This window comes from Pseudopodoces humilis, chromosome 15 (genome assembly GCF_049639895.1).
Source record: "Pseudopodoces humilis isolate 2021_Gansu_Grassland_sample_001 chromosome 15, ASM4963989v1, whole genome shotgun sequence".
Lineage (NCBI taxonomy): Eukaryota > Metazoa > Chordata > Aves > Passeriformes > Paridae > Pseudopodoces > Pseudopodoces humilis.
In genome coordinates this window covers 17755626-17770757 of record NC_142214.1, presented here as the reverse complement: position 1 = coordinate 17770757, position 15132 = coordinate 17755626, and the positions used below count along the sequence as shown (strand labels likewise).

General features: G+C 44.0%; 1 protein-coding gene across 1 annotated transcript; it reads right to left on the bottom strand.

Moving 5' to 3' along the window:
* Positions 1-1346: 1346 nt before the first annotated feature.
* LOC102106691 (UDP-N-acetylglucosamine transferase subunit ALG13-like) lies at positions 1347-3789 on the bottom strand. Its single transcript, XM_005527408.2, has 4 exons — positions 3628-3789; positions 3067-3232; positions 2744-2882; positions 1347-1479 (listed from the first exon to the last, which is right to left on the bottom strand). Exons 1-4 carry the CDS (start codon positions 3706-3708, stop codon positions 1368-1370), a joined length of 498 nt encoding a protein of 165 aa, XP_005527465.1. The 5' UTR covers positions 3709-3789; the 3' UTR covers positions 1347-1367.
* Between the last annotated feature and the right edge of the window lie 11343 nt (positions 3790-15132).

Sequence of the window (15132 nt, the reverse complement as noted above, 5' to 3'; positions counted from 1 at the left end):
TCCCCTCTGCGCTCCGGCCTCGAGGGCAGTTTCTAGCAGTGGGTTTGAAATAACTCCATAGAAATCGTTACGGGAGTGAAAGAAAAATCTTAGTCGCTCCCAATTGAGTATTTGGGGTAAACTTTGGGGGATTGGCAAAACTGACCCTTGCACAACTTATGCGGCCTGATTTATTCCACCTGTAGTCTTTTGTGATTGATTTGAATGCCTCTACATTTAATTTCCTCATAAAAATTGTACTTAGACACTAGATGGGCCAATTTAATTGAGTTTAATTTTAAGGAGTTTAATTTTCTTGTTTTAAACAACAAAAGCAAATTCCCTCCCCCCCCCCAAAAAAAAAGAATAATGTCCTTGTAGGAAAGGCAATTAGCACCAATTATACACATCTGAAGTTCTAGAACATTAGAAGCCTAAGAACATGCATGAACATTTTAAACCTTAAACCACCTTTGGTTTTCAAAATACTTGAAGAAATCAATGTAGCATCAACATCATTATCAATATTTTAAATGGGAAGCTCTGATCAGCATCAAAGAATCCCAGAATGGCTTAGGTTTGCAGGGACCCTAAAGTTCATCCAGTTTCAACCTCCCTGCCATGAGCAGGGACACCTTCCACTATCCCAGGCTGCTCCAAGCCCTGTCCAGCCTGATTTTGGACATTTCCAGGGATCCAGGGCCTGCCCACCCTCACAAGGGAGAATTTCTTCCTTACATGTAATCGAAATAGGAAACACTGGCTGTGGAGAAGTCCAAATAGATGGGTTAGGATGGGGTAACACCATGCAAAAGGAGCAATTGTATTGCCAAGCCCATTCCTGTCCTGTTTTACTTTGTGGGTAAATCACCCAAACACAGGGCAGCAGTTTGGCAGCTCCTTGTGACTTTTTCACCACATGTGCCTTTTTCTCATTTTAAGCTTAAATCTCTCACTTTTAAGCTCTTTTCAGTGCTCCTGTAAACACATGAAACAAGAGCCGAAGGCATGTGCAGAACATCACAGGAACATTAACAAAGACAATTTATTTCCACCTGTACTTGACAAAAATGGTCAAAAGGCCATTGTACACATGCCATGCCTGTAAAGAAGTAGTTTTGTTTGTCCTCATCACTGGAATTACCATCCCAGTGCAGCTTTTGTGATAAAAATATCTGTCCATGCAACTACACAGTCCATACTCCCTCCCTCTTATTGGCATTGTACTCTTTTAAGCATAAAGCTGAACGAGTTTGGCACTAAAATGGAAGCCATTTAATCTCAGTTAATATTAAATTATCTATTTTTTGACTGTTTGGCCCAGTTGCTAGATCTTAAGCGTAGGAAATGAGACATTTTATTCCAACTTCTTTATTTCTCCATTTTGTTTATTGCAACCCAAGAACTTTATCCAAGAATGAAGCAAACTTTTCTGGCTGTCCAGGAGGAAAAGGTTTCAAAGCTGACAAGTCCATTGACTGCAGTGTCTCCACAAGAGTGCTGTAAAAGCAGACAAAAAGCAAAAAATTAAAGAAGAAAGATCCATCCCATAGGATTTTTTTAAATACAATTTTCTTTCTATTTATCCACATATAATTCCTTAGCATGGAAATATTAAATAAGGGTCTGTATGGAAAGGAAGAGAATGCACAGAGCAGCAGCCCCAGCCAGCACTGGCTTGCATGCAGCATTGCTGAGAACACACTTCTCTATCAACTTTTAGAGACAAACTCGAACTTTTAAACTTTTTAATCCTCTGTGGTTGCAATGCTGGGAGACTGAATAAGATCTGAGGCTCTTCTCCATAAAGCACAGGAGGAAATCCATCCTATTTGAACACATGGCAGAATTCTCCCCTGATCAGAGAGCCAGAAAGAACAGCTATGTCAATCTGTTACTTGCTATTATCAGGCTGCAAATAAGGCTCAAATGCTTGGCACCGCCCAACACAAAGAAATAAAAGTTCCAAAGCTGACAGAAGCACCAAGATAATGAGTTTAAGAAACTTGTTCAGTGTAAACGAATGCCAGGCCTGGTCTGTTCAGAAAGCTCTTCTGAAACATGTAATTCTGCTGGCAGGGCAAAGGAACAAGATGAAGACTAAGTAATGGGAGTGACATTTTCTCTGCCTTCAGTTTAAAAGTCATCTGTTATTTTAAGAGTGGAGTCAGTCACAAGCAAAGAGAAAACAGTAAGACAGTCAAAACCTGGAGAATAAATAAACCCAACAGGAGTCAGGATGAACTCTAAAAAAAGGAGCTAGGTGGTTTTGGGGACTGTGGGATTTTTTCATGTGTTGTTTGCTTGTGGGGTGGGGTTTTTTGGTGTGTTTTGTTTCATTTGGGTTTTTCCCCTAAAGTGACAGGCACTAGATCTGTGAAACCCCTTGCCAGAGGGTATGGTGGATTCAGGAAGTTTGGTTAAAAGGGCAGCCTGAATAAGTACTTGAAAAGCAGGAGTACTTAAAGTTACTAACCAGATAATATCTGATTTATGAATCTCCCTGAATTCAAGTGTTTTTCTTCTTTTAATCTAAATACACGTACCCTCAAATGGAAAAAAAATAATTAAAAGAGGCCATGGTCAAAAGGCTTGGTAAGTGTGGTAAATTACTACCTAATGTTAGTATTCACTCTGGAAAATCTAGTATCCAGATGGAGATTACAGAGAAGGATGTACATTTAGTTGTTTGTACATTCTCAGTTCTGCAGTCACATGGACTGAATGTTCTTGTCCAGCAGGAACAGCCACAGCAGCTCCATACCTGCAGTTACAGTAGAGGACACAGCCATCTCTGTGGAGCTGTTTGGCCAGCTCAAGCTGATGGTTGTCCATCAGCTTGTCATTTATTACTACTATTAGTGGTTTTCCTTTCTCTAGAGTCTCCAGGCAGCTACCAGCACCTACAAAAGAAACAGAAAACATGGTGAGAGATGAAATATCCCCCTACTTGCTGCTGAAACAGGGGAGCCTCTTGAACAACCCAACTCTAGCTGTGGACCTCAGCACTCCCAGCCAGCCCACCCCGGAGCCGGAGAGATTCACCCCCCGACCTCCCGCAGCCCGAGGAAGCAGCCGGGGCTGTACCTGCATGGCTGATGACCAGATCTGCCCTCTGCAGCTCCTCAGCCAGCGAGTCCTTGAAGCGGAACACTTCCACCGCCACGGCCGAGCTGCTGCAGGGCTGCGCCTGGGGCAGCGAGCCCCGGCCCACCTGCAGCACCAGCTTCTGGTACCCGCGGCTCTGCAGCGCCTGCGGGGCACGGGAGGGATGGATGGAGGGGATAACGGGGCTGGGGACGATGGGGAGGTGCCGGGTGGGAGGATGAAGAGAGGGATGGAGAAGAGGGGGATGATGGAGAGGGAGCGACGGGAGTGGAATAAGGCGATGAGGCGGGGATAGGGAGGGTGTGTGAGGGGTGTGCCCAGCTCCCGACTACCCCGGCCCGGATGCCGATGCCCCCTCCCCTTCCCACCGTCCCTCCCATTTCTCCACCAACACTTCACGCTTCTCCCCGCGGGACCCCCCACACCCCCGCTCCGGCCCCCTCAGCGCCAGGGAGGGCGGAGCAGCTCATGGCGCGCAGGCGCCATCGCCGTGACGGCAGGCCCGGGCCGGAACCGGAGCCGGTGTCTCGGCCGGCTGACCTGCAGCGCGGGCGGGGAGCCGGCGGCGGCGATCAGCTCGTCGAAGCTGGTGGTGCCCACCGTGACGAACACGGACTTCATGGCCGCCGGGACGGGGAGGGGCGGGCCGGCCGCGGGGGCGCCAGGGGGCGCCGCGCGCCCGCGCTGCGCTCCCGAAATGGCGGCCGGGCTGAGGGGAGGGACGGGGCGGGCGGGAACGCCCATTTCCCTCATGGGCCCGGCCCTCCCTCTCCTTCCCCGTCCCTCCCTCTCCTTCCCCGTCCCTCCTTGTTCCCTACGATCGTTTCTGGTCCTTCCCCGCCCGGTTCGTCCCGCTGCCTCCGTCCAGGCGAGGCAGGTGCCACGGCGCTGTGGGGCTTTCCCCCACGGTGCCACACCAGCAGGGATGGTGGCCGCTCTAACGAGCCCACTGTCCGGCAGCGTTTAGAGGGGTAGGCAAGACTGTTTCATGTTTTTAGACTGTCAAGGAGGAGAGATAAAAAAGAAATAAATTTGGAAAAGGGATTCGGAAAGTTTTGGTGTCCACGTGTTATTTCAGCACTGGGGAGCCATGTAAGTCGCGGGCAGCCTGTCTGGGTGTGCTCAGAACTGCCATTGCCAGAGCAGGGCCACAGCCACCTTCCCTTTACAGACTGACATTGTCCCCAGCCTCCCACACCGCTGACTGGGGGAGTAACACTTTAACTTCTATCCCAAAATTATGAATATTAAATATGTTAGCACACTCTTGTTCACTGAAGAGTGAGAATGACCCCTGAAGAGTTCCACAGAAGGAGCTGGCAGTTTTGTTTCTTAATAGTAAGTGTAACACAATGCACAATGCTACAAAGATAAACCAAAGTTAGATATCTAAATCTGTTTATTCCCTGAATTAAATTCAATAGATGGGGTCACAACTGTATACACAGTTGTGTATGCAGTGTTCGAAGAAAGATGCAGCTGTCTTGAGGATACCTCTGATTGCCATGCTAATGCCTTGTTCACAACGCTCATTAGCCCCCTGTTGTTTTCATTTAGCATAATGAGCCACGCTGAAATGTACTTTATTTTTTGATTAAAGCAGGTAGTGCTGACAGCAGAGACTTTCTGGAGGAAAAATGCAGTAGAACAAAACAATACTGGTGTCCTAAAGACACAGTGACTTAGTGGCTCTGCCCAACCTTATCCAGCTCTTGCTGTTATCCCTCAGGAAAAGGAATCGGGGAGCTGAATGTGGCCACAACGTGAGCCAGGTAAAGATCTCTCCAACAAGGCATGGTCTGGTGACCATCCAGCAAAGACATGGACACAATGTCAGTCCAGGAAACCCAAACAGCAGCTCAGGAATAGAATTAGCAGCAAATTCTAATTGACCCACAAGTCACCTCTGTCGTCCCAGCATAAGAAGGACATGGTTAGGTAGGTCCAGAGGAGGGCCACAAAGAGGATCAGGGGCTGGAACACCTCTCCTGGGAAGACAGGTGGGGAGAGCTCAGGGTGTTCAGCCCTGAGAGAAAGCTCCAGGGAGACCTTAGAATCCTTTCCAGTGCTTAAAGGGGCGAGCTGCAGAAGGACTTTGAACAAGGGCCTGGAGTGACAGGACAAAGGGGAAGGGCTTTAATCTGAAAAAGGGCAGATTTAGACTGGATATTGAGAAGGAATTCTTCCCTGTGAGGGTGCTGAGGCCCTGGCACTGGGTGCCCAGAGAAGCTGTGGCTGCCCCTGCATCCCTGGAAGTGTCCAAGGCCAGGTTGGATGGGATTTGGAGCAACCTGGAATAGTGGAAGGTGTCCCTGACCACGGCAGAGAGTTAAAACCAGGTGAGCTTTAAGGTCCCTGCCAACCCAAACCATGGTTCTATTTAAACCCATATTTAAATGTCCAATATTGTGAGTGGAAGCCCCAGATGAAACTGGTCTGGGCAATTAGAACCTGTTAGTGCAGTCAGGGCCCTGACAGCTGTTGGACAAGAAGGTAGACTTGGGATGAAAGGAAAACGCAAAATTTTTCAGATGTTGGAGATGAGGTTCAGCACCTGGTAAAGGACAGGATAATTAAATGTTAGGAGTTTTGGTTGGTTTTCTTCGTGTGTCACTGAAAATCAGTGTCCTCTGAAGCTTGCACTTCCAGCTTCATGCTGTATAGGGGCTAGAAGAAAAAATATTCAAATGTAAAATTGCAGTGACTTAAATTTGTGTTGGAGTTTTCACTGGAGGATACATTCCACTTGCAGATTGAATCAGGCTTGTTAGGGTGATTTTAAACAGAAGAGAAAAGGGAAAACCATCCATTAAGGGACTGTTTCATGCTAATTTGTACCTGCTGTTTTAATTAGAAGTTGTGTAGGGCATAAGTAGAATTTTGCCCATGAGTGCTTATGCTGTGGTCTGTGAGAACTACAGATCACTCTCAAAATGAGGTACTTGGAGCTGATCCTGTGCAGTTTTAAGGCAGGTAGAGGTCATGTAATGCAGGCTTGATGCTGTGCCTTGTTTCATTGCTGCCTCTGCCCTGTGTTCCTGCAGATAAACCACACAGTGATCCCCTTCACAGAACTGACCTGCCAGTGACATGTTTGCAGTTAGATCAGCTCACTGAGCTCCACAAGCAGCACTACCAGCACAAGGGAGGTGGCAGAGCTGTGGTACCTTGGATTTAGACTGTCTTAAACATCAGGGGATTGCACCTCTGTTCACCCCTTTGTTGTCACAAACTCCAGGCACGTTCTCTGAGCCTTGTGGCTCAGGCAGCTGAGTGCCCGTACCTTTTGGGGCAAACCTTGTGTGAACCTTGCCCTGCTTGGGCCGTGCAGTCTCTCTGCAGTGCCAGCTCTCCCTGTCTAACCGGTATCTGTGTGATATTATCAGGGACAGTCCAGAAGCAGGGGCTCAATCTGACATAATGTGGTCCTGCACCCCAGGGAGCGGCTAGGAAAGGGCTGAAATGGAAGATGGCTTTTGTGAGAGCTTGCTGCCATCTGTGCTTTAGAGGGCATAATTTATATTCTGATATTTTCTTCCTGTGACAACATCTGGGTGAGAAAGTGAAGATGTCATGAGTGCAAGCTGGTTCTTTTGAGAGAGGAATGACATATCCCTCCCCTCTTCTCCTTAGCTGGTATTTGAAATGTTTCTGGATGGCTCAGTTTTGAGCACTGTCTCTTTGTATTCAGTTCAGCTTACCATAATTTGCCCAGAAAGCTCTGTAATTATATTATTCAGGGGTAAGAAAGTACATAAAAATAAACTAGTCAGCTCACATTTTTGTTTCTGAAAACTACATCCTGCCTTCAGTTTGCTCTTGAAGTCTAAAGGCTGACTCACAGCTGTGGAGATAAAGCTCTGATGACCCCTGAAATGCATGGGCCACAGAGTATCAAATAATGAATTATTAAAATATATACACCAAAAGGAAGACAGGAAACCTGTATAAGGCTACAAAATTTGATATTTTTTTTGAAGAAAAAAAGCCAGTGACTGGCTAGTTATTGACTTTCCTTTCCCTTGTATTTTGTGCACAGATTGATTCTCCATATGGCTTGTGATATAATGCTGCAGTGGATGACATGAGACACAGGAGAGCAATTAGACTTCTCCACACTAAATTTGTTATATTTCAGTACTTTTTCTATCTTTATAAATGTGCAAAAAGAATAAAGATAGTCCTACTTCTCTTTACTATTTGCTTTATATAAATTTGAACTGAAAAAATGTTTGCTTCCTTTTCCTCTCTCATTGAGATGTAGTGCTGTACCTATGAGGGTTGAGAGTTTTGTTGGTGTAGGGAGCTTTGAAAATCAGATGGAGGATCTTTTGGAGAATAATAATTCTTTCATATTTCTGTGATTTGGAGATGCTTGGCCTGGGAAAATAACAGAGTAGCATTTGTCAGGCAAATGTCAATAGCATACTTTGAAATATTTCATCCCATTTCTACATCCTTTGGGTTTTCTCTTTGTGGCTTTGTTATTTAGCAGCTGGATTGACAGGTGGATACACAAAGGTTCAGACTGACTGGGGACAGGGAGATGCTGGATCACCTCCTGCTCGGGGCTGACTGGCAGCAGACAGACACCAAAGCACGCGGAGGAACTCTGCTGACTAAATATCTCACGTGGAGTGGAAGAGGAGGCTGTGGCTCAGCCAGAAGGAGTGTCCACCATCTGACAGCTCTCATGGATTTTTCTGAATTTTTGCCACATTTGATCGTGTGCCTTGAAGCCCCTGGTTCTGGAATTATGGAATCACGGTTTTTAGGTTTTATGTTTCTGATTAGGAAACAGAAAACCATCCAGTGACTCTTAGGGCCCTGAAGACACAAACAGTATTTGTTAGAGATCTATAACTATGTATCTGTTTGTTACTCCCGTTTTGCTTTATATTTAAACAATGTAATGATTCATAGAGACAGGAGCTCCTGGAAGCTCAGAGTTTACTCATTTATGAAAGTTAAGTGCTGCTGGCCTCTGCTCTCAGGTGAAGCAGGAGGGCACCTGTGCCCTGGGATAGAGCACATGCTGTGTTTCAATCTTTGTTACAGGGGCTGTGGCTCGGCTGATTTGTACCAGCCCTGGAGCTGGATCCTTACTGATGCTCGAGGCCTTTGCTTGTTCTCTGGCATAAATGAAATGCTTGCCTTAAAGAACCAGAAAATGAGCTTCATATCAAATAACATTTCTCAAAGCTGGCAATTTTCAGTAGTGTTTGGGTTATTAGGCTATTAAAGGAAATAATTTGAAGAGTGGTGGCAAGCCAGGCCAGTGTGCAGAGGTTGGAGGGAGTTGGAGGTGTGTTGGAACTCGGTGTTGTGATGTCTCCTGGCAGCTGGTCCCTTCAGCTCCTCTGGGATCCTGTGCCCGTGACAGCCTGGTACCGCTCCTTGTCTGTGGAAAACACTTGCCACCATTCCTGCCTGCTGGCCACCAGCAAACACCTCCACAGCAGTCCACTGTGTGAACACCCTGCCGCTTCATATTCCTGCTTAATCCCTCTGACAACCAAATCTATTAAAAATTCATTTTCAGCCAGGCAAATCAGACTCCCTGAAATCACTTGAGCTTTGTTCTCTGAGGGCAGCTTGTGCTGGTGCAAATATAATCAAATCCTGAGGTGCCTTGCATGCATTTTTACAAGCACTGAGATGGAATTCATGTTTCAATTATTCTTTTTGATGTGCATTTTTGAAGGAAATTAGAATATTATGCTCAAGTAAACCAACAGTTTTAATTCTTTAGGAAGGAACTCAAGTCAGTTGAATTCCTTTTCCCAGACAATCTCAATTATCCAAGTACATACAAATATCTCTGTTTGCCATGCAGCATAAAAATAGGTTAAGGAGGTGAACTCAGTGTGAACTCAGACTAAATTTCACTTCTGTCCATTTCCCTGTTGCTCTCCAGGAGCTGGCTCGAGACAGCAGCAATTTATGTAAACAGTTTGAACTGCTCTCCTGAAGTATTCAGGGACACCTAAGTCAGTCCACTGATGAAGTAAATGGATTTTGGAAAGATGTGGGCTGGCTGAATATTCTCTACAATTAATGAAAAGCTGCTCTAATTCTGCCAGAAAGGCAAAGGGGTGTTGGGCAGACGTGAGCAGTGGTGTTTATACCAGGAGAGGGCTGCCTGCCTTCGCTGCAGTGAGGGCACCCAGCCTGCAGGCTCCGTTTTGCTCCATCTTTTCTGCACAGCATTAGCATCTTCCCATTTGCAATGCCTGTTTTTAATTGCCAAGCTGCCTCTCAGAACCAAAGCAAAACAGCAAAAGCATTCGAGGTTCACTTCCCAGCCGATCCACAGCCACAGATCAAGGTCTGAAAACCCAGTGATGTTCCATGGACTGAACCTTCCTTGTTCAGAGGAACTGTGCCCTCTGCATCATCCCCTGCTGCTTTGCAACAGCAGTAGGGGTACTAAAAGCAGTGACAGTCATGATTCATTTCTCTCTGCTGTTTGTTTGTGCTAACAAGATGATAGCTTATTATTTACAAGCAGTCTAGTTTCCATTAGACATTAGGGATCACAGCAGCCACAAGATACTCAGCAAAACCACTGAGCTCAATTTGGAGATTCTTTAACAGCTCTGGGCCACCAGTTTTTTTGTGTGCATGATATACAGTGTATACTGAGAAGAATCAATTCCAGAAACATCTTTGAATGCATTTCCTGTTTATGGCCATGTTTTTATCACCAGAAATGCTAGAAATGTTTTATGCAGAGGCAAACCAGGAGGTTAATGGTATGCAGTGAATTTCACAAAGATGAAAAATTGTGGCTTTTATTTTTTAATGTTCTAAGGATATATGGAGAGAGACATGTAAGAGAGATCTAAAGTAATATTTACATCTGGAAAATTATTTTGAGTGTGTGTGCATGTGTACTTTACAAATAAATCCTCTTATTTAGGTATCAACATATACTGGCGAATCTTTCAGGATTTCTTGTGTCATAATTCCAGGATAACATTAAGCTGTTTAAAATAAATCATCATTCTACAACTCACTGGGAAATATTGGACCAGATTCATCCCAGGTATGACTGAACTGGTTTAGATCTAAATCAGAGCTTTAACGTTTGGGAGAGCTATTATTACTGCATACACTAATGTCAAAACAAGAATATTTTTCATTATCTTGCCTCTAGAGAAACCTTCTGAACTCAGATTAATCCTGTTTGCTTCACCCTTTAGTATGCTTATGCTTGGCCACCTGTACTTCCATCCACAGTAATCCTGCCTTTCCCTTTCCCTTTCCCTTTCCCTTTCCCTTTCCCTTTCCCTTTCCCTTTCCCTTTCCCTTTCCCTTTCCCTTTCCCTTTCCCTTTCCCTTTCCCTTTCCCTTTCCCTTTCCCTTTCCCTTTCCCTTTCCCTTTCCCTTTCCCTTTCCCTTTCCCTTTCCCTTTCCCTTTCCCTCTCCCTCTCCCTCTCCCTCTCCCTCTCCCTGCTGAGACCAAGAGCTGTTCAGCTGCTGACTGTTTGTGTTCATTAAGCAAGGCTTTGTGTACCAACGTTTCCTGTTACAAAACACTGTTCTTGTCACTGTGCCATCATAAAATGGTGATTCATGGTTAAATTCATCCAAGTGAAGGGCCTTGGTTTTGCTTTTCTGATTTGTAAGTGTGTCCCAGATTGGGCTGCTGGCTGAGGGCACACTGAAGCCCTAAATCTGCCCAGAGGTGGGGTAAAGGATGGCAGATGTACAGACAGGTCAGCTTTATGTGCTTTGCTTGGAAGGTGGAACTGTTAAAGCTGAAAAATTCTTCCCACTTCCCAGCATGGTCCATGTTTAATCCTTTTGGTAATGGCTCTGAGGTTTCAGGGTGGGTATGGGCAGCTGGCCATCAGAAATTGGACCCTTGCAGGCTGCTGGGTCACTGCTGTGTAGAACAGCATCAGATTGCTGTCAGACACTGCTGAACTTGACCCACTGCCTTTGCCACAAAGCAAATGATGTTCCTTTTCTGTCCCTTATCAAAGGGATGGAATTGCCTGGCAGCACCCACACTTATGTGTTGACACTTCTGGTGTAACTAGTAAAATAAATTAATTTCTCTGAAGGTAATGAGCTTGATATTAAAGAAATGATTCATGCCTAAGATCAAAAGGAAATGTCTTCTGAAGGAGTGTCCCATGTCCCTCCAGGGCCTTAGATTTCTGTCATCATAGGCAAAGTCATTCCCTTTGGTTTCTCTGAACCTGGAATTTTATTTTTTATTTTGTGAGGCAGTGACTTGGTGAGGATTCAGGTAAAATCTTCATTGATTCTGAGATTGGTATTACTCAAAGTACTGCTGGGATACAGTGGTCCCTTACTGTTTTCTGTTTATGAACAACCTACCCCAAGGTGCTAATTAGCTGGAGGAGTTGAATGTACACAGAGCACTGGTTTGTTCCTCTGTAAAAATACATTTGGGGTTGATGTGACTTGGCTTAATTGTGAATAACCTGTGTTTTCCAAAATCAGCAAGGTAATAGCAAAAATTTGTGAGACTGGTATTTTTCACCTAAAAACTAATTGCAAATATTTGGTTAATTCTTAACAACAACCATCCTCATTAAGGGTTTGTTAGATGCAATAAACACATTTAAATATTTTTGTTTATCTTCCACAAAATCTTGTTTGCACTCAGTAGGATCTGTTCTTGGGAGTTGGTACCTTTGTTCTGTGGTTGTTGTAACTTTTTTTAAAAATTCTTTTTAGTTTCTTTTTTCTCTTTCTGATTCTGCTGCACTTCTTCTGTACTTTTTTTCCACTCCTGGATTTCTCAGTCTTCTCTGAGCTGAGCTCCTTTGGGATACTCCTTCATGGGGAGTCCCTCTTATCACAGTCCTCCAGGCCAGGACAAAAACTCCAAAGCCTGTTAGAATCTTGTTTCTTGTGTTTATTAGGATGTTATCACAAAACTTGGCAGGTCTCTCCAAACTTTCTGCACAAGTTCAATTCACTGCAATCTGGTTCATTTTCTTCTGATGGTACAGAATGGCCTTGTGGCTCACTTTGTGGCTCACTTTGGCTTTGAAAGCACAAAATGGCCCTGAACTACGCAGTTCTTTTACCTTTATACTTATTTTTACCCAATTAACAATAGACATGTACATTATTTTTCTTAATGACCCAATGACCCATTACCTGTGTGCTACACTGTGACATTTTTCTGTCCAATCACCTCCTGCTACCCAAAAACCTCTAGAAGAAGATGAAGAAGAAAGAAGGAAAAGAAACATTCTAAATCCTCCATCTTGCCTTCTGCTTTCTAAACTAAACTCTAAACTTTAACTTTTTCACCCAGTGACTTAAGAAGACTCTGTGATCTACACACTCACACTTTTAGCTTTTCTAACAGTTGTTTTCAGGTAACACCATGAAAACATGCTCATAATTTCATATTGTAGGAAATTCAGTGTTTTTCTGGATGTCAGAGCTGAGCATCAGAAACAAGGGCACACACTCTGTGTCTCAGACTCCAACAGTTGACATCAGCTATTTTCTTGTTCCAGGCACTGTGCAGGCTGGAAGAAATTCTTCTATGTGCCTTACTTTGACATACAAATATCATTTGTGCCATGCCAGGTGTTTCTGTTCTGACTTCAAGGATGCCTGAACAAACAGGAGGCAAATCATGGCTGGTTTTAATCTGTGGCTGCTGAGATTAGGTAATGCAGATGCCTTAAACTGATCTTAAGTTTTATTTTGCTCAGAGGAAGAAGGTTCACGTCAGACTCGGATGAGAGTCTTGAAGATATTTGTGGGTTCTAGATAATAATGATACATCAGGTTTAAATTGAACTCTGTGCTTCAGAAGTGGCTGCAATAGGAGGAACCAGCATGATCTCCACGGGTTTATGTAACAAAAATGAACACCAATTACAGTGCGTTTTTTCCACTGGGACTTAGCCCATCATTTTGTCTAATTATGGTATGAATCCCACAACGGATAAACCCTTCCTCTGTATAGAACTAATTCCCCCTAGAAATGCTAAAAATCTTAAAGAACTCCAATTATAATGAATTTTGCAATAGATAAAGAGAGCCTGTGCCAGCCACAGGAAAAAAAAAATAGAAACAAAACTAAAAAACCCAGAAAAACACGAAGGACTAGCCTGGGAGACAAAGAAGGAATATATAATAGTTTGTATAAACTCCTCTCATACTTTATCTAGGCTTGTACTAAATAAAATGACTGATCTATGAAACATTACTGTCAATTTATTGACATACAATCAAGGAATATTGTTGGATTAGAGAAACTTGGGAAGAAAATGTCTGAAAACATGTTCTACACCACTAAGAAATTCTGAGACAATGAGAACAGTAGTTCTGTCACCAGGCACGTTACATCCCAGAATGGTTTGCCTGTGGTCAAGAAAGGAAAAAACTCTGATTTCTTCACTCACAGCCCTATTCTTCAGCTCAAGTTCCAGCATTGATTTGATTGGATTTCTGAGATAGTTCACTAAGCTGCAAGGCTCTGCTGAGGGTTGTTAAAAGACTGCAGAGTGACAAAAAAGTCAGCAGAGAAAGGAGCTGCATGGCTTCTTTGGCACAACTGAGGATGGGAACCACAAAGATTAGGCTATGGTCACTGGGGGATGAAAACTCCACATACACATATTTTATTTTGACTGATGTTCTCTTACGAGTTTAAAACTCATAAGACTCATACCTTAGCAGTATTAAATAAAGAGGCAATGTTTAATACTGAAATTGCCTTCCCCAGCTGTCTGGTGAAATTGAATCCAAACTCTTATTTTCCTTCAATTGAATGCAATATATGTTCATACTTCATAACACTGAGTGAAAGATCTTTCAGACTCACTTACAAGAAAGAAGAAACAGCCTTCCCCAGAGCAAGATTTCATTTATTTACAGATTGGTCTGCGAAAAAAAACCCAGACCAAATGATGATTACTGCTGAAAGATGATACCTTGGGAAGTGAAAACCTGGTACAACTGGATCTAATCACTTGAGGGAGTGACAACAGCTCTCATGGCTTCCTGGCTGTACAGCTGTTTGTTTGTAATGTTTGCCTTTCCTTCAAGGAAACCATTGAAAGGATTTATACACCCAGAAAGACAAAGTCTCAGTTAGACAAAACCTTGCAATTCTCAGATCTTCCTGCTTCAATAACACTGAACTCAAACCACATAATAGCAGTCCAGGGACAGCTGGTAGTTTTCTCCTTATTTTCACCTTGAAATTACATTAAAAAAATTATCTAGATAATTCCTTGCTCTCAGTTTCCTGTGTTCTTCTGTGAGTGGCTGTCCCATGATGTGCCAAGGTGATGGAAGGAGCAGCACATGGAATGTTCAGAGGCGAGCTGGGCACAGCCAAGCTGCATTTGCTGTATCTGACTTCAGTGGAAGGGGCTGCTTGTCCAAAAAGATTTTCAAAGCATGTCATACCTAGAAAAAGCAGACTCATGGTCTTTCTGCATTGCCAAGTCCTAGGCTGGCCGTGCAGCTTGGACTGCTGCATTTGGTTTGGCTGTTTTTGTTTTCTCAGCGTCTGCTGCCTGCTGTGAGGGAGGTCACATTGCTCTAAAGTGAGAAATGACTGGGCTTTTTGCTCTGATGTATCCTAACGTGTATTTTTACTCCCTATGAACATCACTGGCACTCTGCTGAGATTCATTCCTGTGATTTACTGTGTGGCTGTTGTGTTTGGATTCAGCTGGATCATAAGTAAAACAACAGGAGAAAGCTACAGTCACAAATCCATCCACAACAGACCTTCCTTGGCCTTGTACACCTCACATGGATTAATAATTCTCTGTGTCATGGGTACTTGTGTGCCTGCATAAACTGGACACTCTGACCTCTGTCCCCTGCTCTTGAGGTATGAATTAATTCTTGTGTTCTCAAGTTTCCTCAGGAGGATAAAAAAATAAAAGGCAAAGATGCCGAACTAATCAGTTTTCATAAGATGGAAAGGGTCATCTGAGCTTTTAAGTGGCAGAAGGGACACCAGATGTAAAGGTGTTGTCTACAAGCTTTATGTCTGAACTGTCGCTTACTCATGGGTATGGA

What these genes read in the sequence shown, in the direction of transcription:
- LOC102106691 (XM_005527408.2), bottom strand. Translation starts at nt 3,708, where the DNA reads ATGAAGTCCGTGTTCGTCACGGTGGGCACCACCAGCTTCGACGAGCTG. An exon ending in TCTGGTCATCAGCCATGCAG is followed by an intron (nt 2,883 to 3,066) that starts GTACAGCCCCGG and finishes TTTCTTTTGTAG; the next exon opens with GTGCTGGTAGCTGCCTGGAG. An exon ending in GTCCTCTACTGTAACTGCAG is followed by an intron (nt 1,480 to 2,743) that starts GTATGGAGCTGC and finishes CTGCTTTTACAG; the next exon opens with CACTCTTGTGGAGACACTGC.